At 43.1% G+C, this 15,747-nt stretch overlaps 1 protein-coding gene across 1 annotated transcript in view; it reads left to right on the forward strand.

Moving 5' to 3' along the window:
* Window positions 1-267: 267 nt before the first annotated feature.
* Window positions 268-15,747, forward strand: part of LOC120518098 (caveolae-associated protein 1-like) — an 88,532-nt gene continuing 73,052 nt past the window's right edge. Inside the window, exon 1 of the mRNA XM_039740701.1 lies at window positions 268-917. Coding sequence (XP_039596635.1) covers window positions 492-917 — 426 coding nt within the window. The 5' untranslated portion in view covers window positions 268-491. The remainder of the gene's footprint in view (window positions 918-15,747) is intronic.

The following is a 15,747-nucleotide window of genomic DNA, read 5'->3' on the forward strand; positions in this document are numbered from 1 at the left end:
TTTTTGCCGCCCCCCTTTGGAAAAACTGATTGGTGTTCCGACTTCACATTCCTTATTTTACTGTGCTTGTGTGTGCATGCAGGGAAACATCCTCGCTTTCCCTCTAACTATTCAAACCATGCCACTGTGAGGGTGTGACGCAGTGGGTCAGAAGGGGGGGGGGTGGTGAGTGGGGGGGCTTTGGCAGACTTTTTTTTTTTTTAAATAGATCAAGGTGGAGCTAGCCAATCATCTCTGAGTTTGGAAAATTGTGTTGGCTGGCTGCACTGGATGGTTTAGCAGAGTTCCAGCATTCAAGTTACAGTGCAGTCGTCGCGAGACGAACTTAGCTCTCCACTCCAGCTGCTGGCTTCCTTCCCAACTCAGGAGGAAAAAGAAAGAAAGAAAGAAAGAAAGAAAGAAAGAAAGAAAGATCGATCTGCCTTTCAGCTTGGTTGCATGCTCTTTACTTTTTTTTACCCCCAAATCAGGTCATTTGAAGAAGGGCAATCATGACAGAGACCAGTCTGCAGCTCGAGCAAGCAGCCTTTGTAGAGGATTCCGATGATGAGCAGGCAGGAGATGAACAGGGAGAGAAAGGAGACTCCCAGATGAATGGCGTGATGGTATTGACACTGCTGGACAAGATCATCGGGGCAGTCGACCAGATTCAGCAGACCCAGACCAGCCTGGAGCAGCGGCAGCAGGAGATGGAGAGCGCCGTCACAGGGATCCAAAGCGAGCTGACCAAGCTGTCCAAATCGCACACCACCACTAGCAACACAGTCAACAAGATGCTGGAGAAAGTGCGTAAAGTAAGCGTCAATGTCAAGACGGTGCGGCAGAATCTGGAAAAGCAAGCGGGACAGATCAAGAGACTGGAGAGCAACGAGGCAGAGCTGCTCAAGAGGCGAAACTTTAAAGTTATGATCTACCAGGTAAGCGACTCTTCTAGATATTATGCTTCCATTTGTGATGAATGAGAGAATCTTTAACCAATGTCTTCTTGGGCGGTGTGGTGGCTCGGAGGCTGGGGATTTGTGCTGGCAATAGGAAGGTTGCCGGTTTGAATCCCGTAAACGCCAAAAGTGACTCTACTTCGTTGGGACCTTGAGCAATTGCTCCGTCCTGGGTATGACGTTAATCTGCATGTAGGCCCTCCAACCTGCTGGGGAAAAACATTGGGGTTGGCGGCAGAATTGGCACTCCAGCCACCATAAATAAACCTCCCAGTGTTCCATTCCATCTGAACTAGGGTGGTGCTGAGGTATCACCCGGGTCCTAATCTGGGATCCTGAGTTGGTTTGTCATGTGGTGGGTGTGGCCGTATCAGCGCCTGCTCCTAACCTCTCTCTTCCCCAGCCCAAAACCAATTAGTGTCGATGGCCTGTGCCTTCTGGACATCCATGGGACCAAAAACGTTCAGACTCAACCGAGCAGTCCTGTTGATGGAGCTCATGGATATCTTGCTTTCCCAAAATCTCTGCTGTCTGTGGTAGATGCCTGCTGTCCTCAGACTTCCATACCGCAGGCGAGAACCACTGTATCTGTGAGTCACTCCACCCCAAAATCTCCCTGAAATGAGACTTGGGCTTCCTCCCAGATTAGGACTTATAATGTAGAGTTCTTATAGAGAGAATGTCCATTTTCAACAAAACAATACCTTAATCAACCTCTTTAACAATTCCAAGTGGTACAAATAATATAAACCATCTTCCTTTTACTTTTAGGTTAAAAAGAGATGTGCACACTTGAGAGCAAGAAAGGTTCTGTACTGTACATACACCACAACCATATTTATTTAAGAAAGTATGCATACTAGGAAATCGAGAATCCTTAAATTGATTTAATGAAATTGAGGCATTGTTAAAATCGTTAAAAGTATATATATACTGTATGTATATATATATATTTTTTTTTATTAAAATCAAATTGCATTCCTTTCAAATAACTCAAGTTTTACAAAAAAAGGTTCGAAACAAATCAAAAAAAAGTTTATTTTTGGGGTGGTATGAGGGTGCAAGCTTGTGGCTCCTGTTTTGAGGTGGCACAGCGGAAAGAACATTATGGGTTCACATCACAGGTCCTCCCTGTGTGGTAGCACTTTGAGTTGTGTGAAAGTGCTATTTAAATTATTTATCTATTTATTTATATTTTATCAAAATCAAAAAACATTTCTGGGTGGCATGTTGGCACAGTGGTAGCGCTGCTTCCTCGCAGTTAGGTTCGCTTTCCGGGGTCCTTCCTGCGTGGAGTTTGCATGTTCCCCCCGTGTCTTCGTGGGTTTCCTCCCACAGTCCAAAGACGTGCAGGTTAGGTGCATTGGCGATCCTAAATGGTCTCCCTGGTGTGTGCCCTGCAGTGGGCTGGCACCCTGCCAAGGGGATTTGTTCCTGCCTTGCGCCCTGTGCTGGCTAGGATTGGCTCCAACAGACCCCCGTGACCCTGTGTTAGGATGTAGCGGGTTGGACAATGACTGACTGACTGACTGACTGACTGACAAAAAACATTTCATCATTTCATACATGCAAGTCAAGTTTAACAAAACTGCTTTGAAGCCAAATCACACCCCACCCATTGGAAAGAGAGCTAGGTCAGCAGAGTAGCACTTTAATCACAGTAAAAATATGTAAATAAATACTTAAATAAATAAAAATAGATCAAATAGAAAAAGAGGGGAGAGAATGCACTTCCTCAATTTAAATGCTTATTTTAAAATGTTATTTATCACATCCTGCCAGGTTTTGAAAAAAGTTTTGGACAGATGCTCTAAGTGAGAATTAGATTTTTTCCAATTTTGGATCATGTATAACATCGGTTACCCACTGACTTAAAGCAGGTGCATATGAATGATTATTATTATTATTGCTGAATGGAGTCCCCGCAGTGTGGATTCTGTAGATTCACATGGATTTCCTTTCCACAAACCAGAGAGATGCCGTCGTCGTATTAATTTGTGGCTCTGAATTACGCGGTTGTCTGTAATTGTGGGTATGTTCATAAGAGTAATTAACCTGGGGGTCTCTCCGGAGCCAGTATCCACCTAATGCTAGTTATTGGAGCCAATTGCTTCAGAATTAGAGGGGCGCAGAGAAGGTTTCTGCATTCTAATAACATGTTTTAATTTGCAGCTGTTTTATATTTATATACTGTATACTGTATATCACATTTCAAAATCATATACGCTTCCAGGATAACCTTTCTTCAAACGCAGAAGATTTACATTTCATTTACTAGTAAACCTTTAAAATTAGAAACGATTCTGGAAAAACAAACAAAATGAATATGAACTATCTTGTAAAGGGATCTAACGCAATAACAAGTTGTGTATTTCCTTCCATCCATTATCCAACCCGCTATATATTCTAACTACAGGGTCATGGGGGTCTGCTGGAGCCAATCCCAGCCAACACAGGGCGTAAGGCAGGAAACAAACCCACTGCAGGGAGCACACATACCCGCACACCAAGCACACACTAGGGACAATTTAGGATCGCCAATGCACCTAACCTGCGTGCCTTTGGACTGTGGGAGGAAACCGGAGCACCCGGAGGACACGGGGAGAACAAGCAAACTCCACGCAGAAGCGAACCCGGGTCTCCTAACTGCGAGACAGCAGCGCTATCACTGCACCGCCGTGCCGTCCCAAGTTGTGTATATGCATATTGTAATTACTGTCTCATCATTTTCCGTCTTTTTTTCACTGTTCGCCGTTTATCGAAGCATTTATTTCCGTACTTATTGTCACCACATCTATAGCTGCATTTGACGAGGGTTTCTAAATAGTTGTTTGTAGTACTAGGGTGTTGTACCATGTTAGCCATTCCGAATGTAGTGAATAGTCAAGTAAAATGACACCTTTGATTGGCTAACTAAAAAGATTACAATACTGTATGCAAGCTTTCGAGGCAACTCTGGCTCCTTCTTCAGGCAAGATGTAATCTTGATCTATTTTGAAGGCCTGAGTTGCCTCGAAAGCTTGCATATTGTAATCTTTTTAGTTAGCCAACAAATAGTTGTTTAAATGCAGCTACCAGACCAGCATTCCTGCACTGGGATGACTCAAGTGTCTTTGCTTTACAGATTTTAGTGAAGTTCAAAGTAAACGGGTCACACAAAAAATAAAGAGAAATGTAGAAAATGCACACAAAAAATGGAACTAAGGGGACGCCTTTGGCATTCTCCTTGAGGATTAGGTGTCTAAGTTACATGTCGTAAGGTTTCTATGTAACGGTCAGAAAACAATACGCCCTTAATGCCTGTCTGTCAAACTGTTCATGTTTCTTTCTAGCTGTCTAACTTCAGTCTAAGGGCTATTCTACTGTCACACAGATTAAAAATTAGGAAACATCTGTTTTTCTGTAACTTATGGGGGTTATGATGAATCTTCTGTTGTTTGCTGTCATGGCCAAAAGTTTTGGAGAATGACACCAATGTTGGTTTTCACAAGGTTTGCTGCTTCAGTGTTTTTAGATCTGTCAGATGTTTCTATGGTGCACTGAAGTAGAATTACAAGCATTTCAGAAGTTTCAAAGGCTTTGTTTGACAATGACATGAAGTTTATGTAAAGAGTCCATATTTGCAGTGTTGTTGTTTCTCAAGACCCCTGCAATTCACCCCGGCAGGCTGTCAATCAACTTCTGGGCCCAATCCTGACTGATGGCAGCCCATTCTTGCATAATCAATGCTTGGAGTTTGTCAGAATTTGTTTGTCCGCCTGCGTCTTAACCACAAGTTCTCAATGGGATTATGAAGGTCTGGGGAGTCTCCTGGCCATGGCCAAATCCCGACTGATGGCAGCAGCCCGTTCTTGCAGAATCAGAATTGGTGGGTTTTTGTTTGCCCACCCGCCCCTTGAGGATTGACCACAAGTTCTCAATGGGGAGTCTCCTGGCCAAGGACCCCAAATTTTGATGTTTTGCCCCCTTAGTTCTCATCATGCTGGTCACCAAACTGTTCTTAGATGGCTGGGAGAATTTACTCTCGGAGGATGTTTTGGTCCTATTGTTTATTCTTGTGTATGTTACGCTATATTATATTCAGATTCTAAAACTAAGCAAACTAAGGCAAATTTAATCCATTAAAGGGTCTCAGGGAGCCAGAGCCGATCCTTGTGGGACTGGGTGCAGAGATTAAGCCAACATTGAATGGCACACTAGTCTGTTAGAGGGTACGTTCAGACGTTCAGAATCTATCTATCTATCTATCTATCATATAGTGCCTTTCACATCTATCTATCTATCTATTATATAGTGCCTTTCACATCTATCTATCTATCTATCTATTATATAGTGCCTTTCACATCTATCTATCTATCATATAGTGCCTTTCACATCTATCTATTTATCTATCTATCTATTATATAGTGCCTTTCACATCTATCTATCTATTATATAGTGCCTTTCACATCTATCTATCTATTATATAGTGCCTTTCACATCTATCTATCTATTATATAGTGCCTTTCACATCTATCTATCTATCTATCTATCTATCATATAGTGCCTTTCAAATCTATATCTATCTATCTATCTATTATATAGTGCCTTTCCTATCTATCTATTATATAGTGCCTTTCACATCTATCTATCTATCAGCAATGGCGGACTGCACAATATCGTGCAGTGAATACATTTGACTTCTAGTTTAAAGTCAATAGTTCAAACGGTTTGCGAGCTACAGGTGATTTAAAATCCTAGACAGACAAACAGACAGCCACGGTAGCGCATTATATAAGAGGATAATCTGGGCATTATAAGTAAGGGTGCTTTCTATAAAAATAAATTGAAACTGAAAAGATTCTCTCAACTTCATTCTGTTTTTATATCTCAGTTAATGCCTTGTTGGTTTCAAAGGCAAGGGCTTTAAACAAATTGAATGCAATATGAACAAGCAATATTTTTATGTAAATTGTTCACTAGAGAGATTTGCTAAGTAATCTCTTCGGAATGTCAGTTATGTGTCAAGAGAAAGGGGATGAAAACTAGGAATGCTCAAGTCACGTGTATTCACTGCACGTTATTGTTATAGCAGTGCGCCGTTACTGGTAGATACATATAATGTGTGGATGTGAATATAGCATGCAGTATACACACTCATCCATCTTCCATCAGCACTTATCCAGGGAAGCAGGGACCGGCACCAGGCAGGAGCAATCCGTGGCCTATCCCAGGGTGAACACACACACACGCACACACCCTAGGGCCAGCTTAGCATTGCCAGTCCAGGGCTGTCAGAGGGAACCAGAACACCTGAAGGAAACCCATGGAGACACAGGCAGAACACTCAAACCTCCACGCAGGAAGCACCCAGGTCGTGAACCCCAGTTTCCCTACTGCAAGGCCGCAGGTGGTACCACTGCGCCACTATGTCGTTTTTCTGCCGCTTTCACAATTTTTGTTCAATCAAAAGACAGGAACGTTAGGTTACTTGATAAGTCAACATTTTGTATTAGTGAGTTAGTCAGCCTAACTTTCAAGGATTCGTTCCTGCTTTGCACCAAATGCTTCATGGATACGTTCTAGCTCTGACCCTAAATTGGATTTCGGTAAATGACTGAATGGATGACACGGTGGCGCAATGGGTAGTGCTGCTGCCTGGCAGTTAGGAGATCTGGGTTTGCTTCCCGGGTCCTCCCTGCATGGAGTTTGCATGTTCTCCCCGTGTCTGCGTGGGTTTCCTTCTTGTGTCCTCCCACAGTCCAAAGACATGTAGGTTAGGTGCATTGGCGATTCTAAATTGTCCCTAATGTGTGCTTGGTGTGTGTGTATGTGTGTGTCCTACAGTGGGCTGGCACCCTGGCCGGGGCTTGTTTCCTGCCTTGCACCCTGTGTTAGCTGGGATTGGCTCCAGCAGACCCCCGTGACCCTATAGTTAGGATATAGCGGGTTGGATAATGGATGGATAAATGACTGAATGGGTGGAGTGTACACTTTCTCTTTTGCCTCTATAACTGTGCTGGTATCCAGGGAGTTGCCGGTTCGAAATCCCCATTACTGTCAATGGGGATCCTACTCTGCTGGGCCCTTAACCTGCAATTGCTTCAGGGGCCACTATACAATGGCTAACCCTGCACTCTGACCACAAGGGGTATGCGAAAACGAACAAATTCCTAATACAAGAAATTATATAAGGCAAAATAAAGAACAAAAAAAATAATAATAACTCCTTCCGTCTTTTCGAGGCCTCATTGCCTCTCTCTCTGTGTATGTCAGCATTTCCCAGTAACAAGGCGGCTGATTTTCAAGCCAAACCAACTGCATTTAAAGATACAAACCACCACTTTCCTAACTGAAATCTTTAATTAAATAAACTGCTTTTTGTTCTGATTGTTAATTCCAAACTCCATCCCAGAAATGCTCATTAGAGTCCATTTCTGTGTCTACCATACCATACACAGTAAATGTGCATTATACACAATAGTCAAGACAGCTTTTTGGATCTGATTCTCAAACGTAAGCAAGCTTATTTATATGCTCACATTCTTATGAAAATAGTGAATTCCTGTTAACCACATGTAAGGGAAAAAAAAAATATGCCTGAAATGGTTGCTGTGTTTTAGAATTGCCCGATTACTTGCATTAGAGCCTGAGCTTGGTTACTTGGTAACGCAAACAAAACAGCAACAAAAAACGTAAAGCAGCGGAAAAAAGATGGCGGAAAAAAATGCTTCTTTTTTTTGGGATCAATTTGGTATTGGAATTCAGGAAAATAAGAGGACAATAACAAATTGTTGAAAGTGCATTTTCATAGAGAAACTTGAAAGAGAACAACACACACACACACACACACATGTGACCACCCCACCCCAGAGCTATATAAAGGGAGTTATTAAAACACGTGCCAGTCAATGACAAGTCCTGGAGGCTCACACGCCCGGTAAAAGAAAGAAAACTGCCGATATGATACCAAAGACTCTTCTTTATAGCTGGACTACTGTTAAAAAAAATAAAATGAAATAATTAAAAATGAGTGCGGCACAGTGGCATAGTGGGTCCAGCATCCTTGGTTCAGTTCCTATGCCCAGTTGTTGTTTGTGCTGACTTTGCATGTTCTCCCTGTGTCTGTGTGTTTGGCTCCAGGTTCTCTACTCTCTTCTTACATCACCAAGGGTGAGCGTGTTAGTTTAGCTGGCCACTCTGAATTGGCTCTGTGTGTGTGTGTGTGTGTGTGTGTTTACATCCTGTGCTGGACTGCTGCCCTGTCCAGGGTGATTTTCTGCATTGTGCCCAGTGCTGCCAAACCCTGGATTGGCTTAAGTGGGTTTGAGAACATTTTGTTACGTTAAAACAAATGAAACATACAATGGCATGTTTCCACATTGACAATGTAATTTGCACACAAATAAACGTGTCTAGGAAGTATTTCCATTCAAGGAAGAAAATGATTTATGTGAAATACTAGCCGTCCTCCACTTAGTAGTGAAACAGGACAGTGAGGATGGCCCCCGCCCGGCTCCCTACTCCTGATGCCACTCTTCCCCCTCCATTCAGCCCGCAGCCTCTCTCTCGAATATATTGCTCCTGCAAGCTGTGAAAGGTGCTATATAGGCGCCTGACCCGACACAGACTGACAACGGAGGCACGTGTAAAAATCAAAGAAAAAGTGCTTTTATTTTTCTTCAGCCGTGGGGCATGTCTTCCCCGTGTCCCACCGGAGCAACACAGTCCCAAGGTGTAACCAAAACACACACAGGTACTTCTTCCTCCACTACTCCCAGGCAGCTTCGTCCTCCTCCTCCCGACTCTGGTGCCTTGAGTAGTGGCTGCAGGCTCTTCTTATAGCCCACCCGGAAGTGCGTCAGGTGATAATTCACCTAATTCAGGCTGCAGCTACTCCCGGCGGTGGCCACAGAGCCCAACAGGGCTGAGCCCTGAAGTCCTACGCCTGTGGCCCCCATATAACCCAGGAGGGCTGCCACCACGCGTTCCGGGGGACGTAGTGTGCATCCCATGGTTGCTCCCCTGGATCCAGTGTCAAAGAGGAGTCCCAGCCGGTCATGGGACCCGGCCATCCACCACAAAGCGAACTATGATTCTTAGCGTGATGAGGGAAGTTGTAAAATCAACCGGAATGTTCAAGCAAATTCTAGAAAAAAACCCAATCTAAATCCGTGAAGTAGTTCTCTCGTTTGCTAGTTAAGCAGAGGTAAGGGACACGCCCCAAGGCTGGAGCGAGAGTGAGGAGGGCCACGCCCACTTCCCCCCTCCCCTTGACTTGCAACCTCTCTCTTGGATTCACACAAATAAATCAGTACCGCACGCGAACTATGATACTTAACGTGATAACAACAACAACAACATTTATTTCTATAGCACATTTTCATACAAAGAGTAGCTGAAAGTGCTTTACATAATGAAGAATAGAAAAATAAAAGACACAGTAAGAAAACAAAATAAGTCAATATTAATTAACATAGAATAAGAGTAAGGTCTGATGGCCAGGGTGGACAGAAAAAACAAAAAAAAAACTCCAGACTGCTGGAGAAAAAAATAAAATCTGTAGGGGTTCCATACCACGAGACCACCCAGTCCCCTCTGGGCATTCTACCTCACATAAGTGAAACAGTCCTCTTTGGATTTAGGGTTCTCACAGAAGGACTTGATGATGATGATGGTCACGTAGACTTCTGGCTTTTGATCTGTCCATAATTGTTGGAACATCATGAAGCTTTGAGTAGGTGGTGGTGGCGCAGGTGATGAGAGAAGTTGCAAAATCACCCAGAATGTTTAAGCAAATCATAGAAAAAAACTGATCTAAGCTTGCATGAAGTAGTTCTCCCATTCACTAGTTAAGCGGAGTTAAGGTACACGCCCTGAGGCTTGTGTGTGAGTCAGGAGGGCTCCGCCCCCTCCCCTTCCCCCGATCTGCTGCGTCTCTTTCAGATCTGTGCAAAATAAATCGGTACCGCAAGCGAACTATGATGCTTAGTGTGATGAGAGAAAGGTTAGGAGCACGCACTGATACAGCGCATTGCCGCACCCACCACACGACAAACCAACTCAGGATCCAGATTAGGACCCGAGTGCAGCCATTCAACAGGTGATACCTCAGCACCACACAAGTTCAGATGGAGTAGAGCAGTGTGAGGTTTTTTTTTTTATGGTGGCTGGAGTGCCAATTCTGCCACCAACCCCCAAGTTTTTCCCTGCAGGTTGGAGGGCCACCATGCAGGGATGGATGCAAATTAACGTCATACCCAGGTTGGAGTGTGATGAGATAAGTCACAAAATCAACTGGAATATTCAAGAAAATTATAGAAAAAAAAACGATCAAAATCCATTAAGTAGTTCTCGCGTTTGCTAGTTAAGCGGAGTTAAGGTACACGCCCTGAGGCTGGTGTGTGAATCAGGAGGGCTCCGCCCCCTCCCCTTCCCCCGATCTGCTGCTTCTCTTTCAGATTCGGGCAAAATAAATCGGTACTGCAAGCGAACTATGATACTTAGTGTGATAAGAGAAGTCGTAAAATCAACCGGAATGTTTAAGCAAATTATAAAAATAAAAAAACGATCTAAATCCGTTAAGCAGTTGTCTTGTGAATAGACAGATAGACAGACAGATGTTGGATTTTAAATACAGAGAGAGATTAGTGGGTCTGATGCTAAAGCAGTTGCAGCCTTTCATGATTCAGTGTTGTTTGCCCGGGTGTCTGCTCCGCTTGTATTTAATTGTCATTATTAAGATACAAAGAAGGGAGCAAACTGCACGGAGAAAGGGCAAAATATAATGAAAGCAACAAAAGAGAGGTAAGCAATATTTCTAAAGGTCTGCTGCTGTGCTTTTCTGAATGTAAAAAGAAAAATAGTACCAGCTAATGAAATGAGCTCAGTGTTATCTGTTGTTGTCACTGATTAAGAATCTGGTTGGAACAAAAGGGGGGCACTCAGGACCGACTTTGAGAGCCTCTGGTACAGAACATCAGTTACCCACCGACTTGTAACAAGTGGGCTGGAGATAAGTCTCCGTGCTAGTAGTTTGGCATACGTATTTACAATCAATTTGTCCTTCTCCACTTTAAGTACATCTGGGAGGCCCAAAAGCCTTTTAAGGGAGCACTGCAACATAAATGCACTGTACGTGTTGTATGAAATTCCCAACAGCCACACTTGATTAAAAGTAGAGACATCCTTCTTGACTCAAGTAAAAGTAAAATTTCCCTATGAGCAAGTTACTCTCGTAAACGTTGTAAAGTATATGATATGAATTAATATTGAAGTTGATATATAATATCATTATTAATCAATATTGATAGTTAATTATTAGAAGTTCAAGTAAATGTAGGATGTCTAGTCAAAAGATCTTATAAACTCAACACAATTCTAGTTAAACTTTTTTTTTGTGTTCAAGTCCAATTATAATCACTGAAGTGTGAGCCAAGTAACTGTAACTTGAAGCAGTGACATTCAGTGTGAGCGGACATTTTAATGATTGCACTAGTAGGAGAGCCGTGCAGGCTTCCCCCACTTCAAGGAGCGGATCCAGTCCTGAATTTTTCTATTATACATACTTATGGAATCAATCATTTAAATGGAAAACATTTTGTAAGCATTTCCTGGCTCCCAAAATGCCTCTCATTTGTGTTCAAATAACACAGAACTACATGAAATTCAGCAGATTTAGTCTGATAATGAAAGTAGTCATCAAAACTAACCTTAGTAAGTTATCGGTGGTCATTAAATACTTTTTAATAAAGCACTTTACCGAGACTTTATCACTTCTAGTTTCCCATTTAAAGAAATGGTTTTTGCTTTTTCTTGGGCTTTTCCAAACTATTTCATGATTTGTTTCGGAATCGTGAACCCCAGGATAATGTGAAAATTCACGTGAGCAACCCACCTGACAAGGTGAGTGACCCACCGCACAAGTACACCTGGAAGAAGCCAGCTGATCAGCCTGCAGTGACAACAGCGTCAGAATGCCACCACATCAGCAGTGGGAGTGGCTGAGACTGGGATTGCACATCATTAATATTCAGCCCCGCCCCATTCTGCCAATGGCGTATTCAGAATAATTGCGCAGGCGATCAGATCTTAGTGGCAGCAGCCAACATTTGAAAATCATCCCAGATTCTTCTTATTCATAAATTTTCCCAAAGCAAGGCAGGTCTGCATTTTAGATCATTGGCAGAGTAAAGAACATTGTGGTCTTTGGATAGCCCCATTTGTTTTCTGGTTTAATATTGCAGTGACGTTTAGCAAAAAAAATATTGTAGTAAAAGCAGCCATCTGAAAATACAATGATACAGAAGTGGAAGTAGACGGAAAATTTTATACTCAAGTAAACTCCAGTTTTTTTTTTGTATCAGTATACTGCTGCTGGATTATTTGAATTTCCCCTTGAGATTAATAAAGTATCTATCTATCTATCTATCTATCTATCTAACAGAAATATTTTCAAAACCTACTCGAGTCATGAAGTGTTTCTACTTCTTCACTTACAACACTGACAGTATGTGACTAAAAGCCAGTGTACTTTCACAAGTTTAAAAAAATTCTATGTCTAAATAATAAATTTAAAGCTTTATTTAGCTAAGCATGCATATTCATTGACAATAATTTTCCAGTGTGAAACAGCATGGGTAATCACCATTTTGAACATTTAATATATTACATTTGAAGAGATGGAGTGGAACATGCATAATATAGATCACTGAGGCTTTAATTCTTTACATTTATATACTGTAGTGCCTTTCCCACTACTCAAAGCACGTCAGTGACTGGAGAGACACTTCAACCTCCACTACTGTGCAGCACCCACCCGTATGATGCGATGGCAGCCATTTCCACACCAGTATGCTCACCGCACATTAACTATTTTGTAATAAACTTCTTCTTATTTTGGTTGCTCCCGTTAGGAGTTGCCACAGCGGATCATCCTTTTCCATACATTTTGTAATAAGCAATATTGATACTAAATACAGTTAACCAAGATAAAGGTATAAAAAAAGAAACAAGCAACAAGGTCCCACAAAGTAAGAGATTTTATTACAGATTTAGTAGACTTACAGTACATATTGGCCTTCCAGATTAGTCTACTTCTCATATTATTTTCCTTTGGATGGTGCTTGTCACTGAGATCTTGATATTTGGGTCAGAATAGAAGAAAATACTTTTCTTGGATATAAATTCTACACGTGGTAGTGTGTGTGTGTCTGTCTGTCTGTCCGGCCCAGAAGTGAGAGGTGGAGTCGGGGTAAGGGCTCCACCACCAAGGAAACAGAAAACTCGCTTAGCTGATAATAACACAAGTGAGGCAAGCACCTCAGTAAAACGAAACCTCAGAAGAAAGACAAAATCGCTTAGCTGCTAACAATGTCAAACCGGTATCCCTTTTACTTTCCCTCCCACCACTAATATAGAAGTGAAGCAAGCACGTCGGCAAAACGAAACTCTGAAGAAAGACCAAGTCGCTTAGCCGCTATATAAACATCTACACGTGGAAGTGTGTGTGTCTGTCTGTCCGGCCTAGGAAGTGAGAGGTGGAGTCGGGGTAATGGCTCCGCCTCCGAGGAAACAGAAAACTTGTTTAGCGGCTAGTAACACAAGCACCAATCACCCCTTAAGTCCAGGCCTTACAGTCCAATGCCTTTTACTTCTCTGGTCCACCTCCACTCCTCTCCTCCGAGCTCTGTCCTCTTCCACCCGACTCCAGCCATCGAATGGAGGGAGGCGGGCCCTTTCATGCAAGCCCAGATGGGCTCCAGGTACTTCCCGACACTCCCCTGTGTGGCGGAAGTGCCAGCCTTGCACCTGGAAGCACTCCGGGTGTCCCCAGTCTTCTTCCCCCCAGCACTTCCGGGTGTGGTGGAAGTGCTGAGGTCCAAGGCTCCAAAGGCATAGGGACACCCTCTGGTGGTGACCAAAGGCCCCTACAGGGTGGAGCTTCAAAGCTCTGTACCTGAGGCCCCCAAAGGTACCAGGGCGGTCGCCCCCACACGGTCTGGGGAAGGAGCAAGCCCTCCTCTGGTCCTCCTAGGCGTCCCAGCCGGGTCGCCTCCCCAGCCGTCTCTGACATTGTATAAATCTTTAAAAATAAAAGTGAAAATGACAGGTCAGCAGAGAAATAAAGAACCGTTTTTTTAGGCAGAAAAAAAAATTTGATTCAACTAAGAAAGAGTTTCTTTTCGTCAGATGATTTTTAAAAATCATTTTAATTCAATAAAAACTCATTGTTTGATCTGTTACCTGGCCTCAGGCCTAGGGGAACCTGGGCCAGGTACAAGCCACTGTGATACGGAGAAAAAGCATAAAAGAAGCAGGCAGCAGTCACGAGTCTCAGACCAGACTTCTCTGTCCTCCTTTATTCTCATTTACCCAAAAATATATAAATACTTCAATCTCTGCATAGATCAACATGACGATCACTTAAACAGTGGTGCATGCCAATTTCCTCTGCAGAACAATAGTATAAAAACATTTACTTTGATTCAACAATAGCATTGTTGTCAGCTATCAAGAAGTACCTGATTAGAAACCAGTGTCCCCAGAACTCGTTCATTTTCAAAGGAAGCAGGCAGTTCTGTGTCACCACATTGTGCGTGGATGAGATACTAATCAAAGCCGTCTGATTATTCAAAGCAGGTGACTCAGGTAAATATTTATGTCCTGTAGATAGCCATCAACAATAACCTATAGCAGAATTTTCCAGGAATTTTGCCTTTACATTAAACTAGTCCGTTACACTAAGCAACACACAGAAATGTCGTTTTTCTTTAAAACACTGCCCATTACAGATTTTGTCCCACCTATTAGCTCTTCTAAAGTCCATCTGTGAAGATATCCTTGTGTTTTCTCCTCCTACACACACCTGCTCAGGCGTCCCAGCTCTACCCTACCCTACCCTGCCCTGCCCTCCTTCCTACTCTTGCTAGTTTGTCAAACATTACTCATTCAGAAAGCATTCCCTTCTCCAGGCCAAGTTTTCAGTCCTGCTCTGATATGAAGAGTTCTCTTTGCATTACGCTGTACACATGTGGGTACTCTCTGCATTGGATGATGATGAGGACTGATCGTGTTTCTGAAAATTGGTTGGCTCAAGATGCATGGTCCATATTGGTCTGATATAGCGAGAAAAAAATGCTTAACATTTGATGCAAATCTTCCACATCCTAGCAATATGATTTTTCCAGCAGTTTCCTTGTCTTCTTCTTCTTTTTGCTGTTCCCATTAGGAGTCACCACAGAAGATTATCTTCTTCCATATCTTCCTGTCCTCATCATCTTGTTCTGTCACCCCCGTCACCTGCATGTCCTCTCTCACCACATCCATAAACCTTCTCTTAGGCCTTCCTCTTCTCATCTTCCCTGGCAGCTCTATCCTTAGTACCCTTCTCTCAGTAAACCCAGCATTTCTCCTGTGCACATGTCCAATCCAACGCTTATAAATGTTAAAAGATGCTTAACTCGTAATAATACCAAATATGTTGAATAATTTTGGGTGGGTCAGACTGCATAAAAGAATCTAAACCATTGGCCCTACCATCATAGTTTTCAGTATTCATTGTCACTGTGGCGGACGGCTAGGGCCCTTACCCGGCGAGGACACCCCGATTATGGAAGGACCTGGGGAGAGAGTATTTCCAGCAGGGCCATAGAAGCTCAACCACCAGGGGGCACATGGACGTTTTTGAGGGAACTGCCACACCCCGGAAAGTGCTGCCGGAAGGAGCTTGTTAGGCACCTGGAGCACTTCTGGGTCTCCTATAAAAGTGGCTCCCTGAACGGAGTGAAGCGGCCCAAGTCAGGAGGTGGAGGACAAAGGTTTCCAGGAG

This window comes from Polypterus senegalus, chromosome 17 (genome assembly GCF_016835505.1).
Source record: "Polypterus senegalus isolate Bchr_013 chromosome 17, ASM1683550v1, whole genome shotgun sequence".
Classification (NCBI taxonomy): Eukaryota; Metazoa; Chordata; class Cladistia; order Polypteriformes; family Polypteridae; genus Polypterus; species Polypterus senegalus.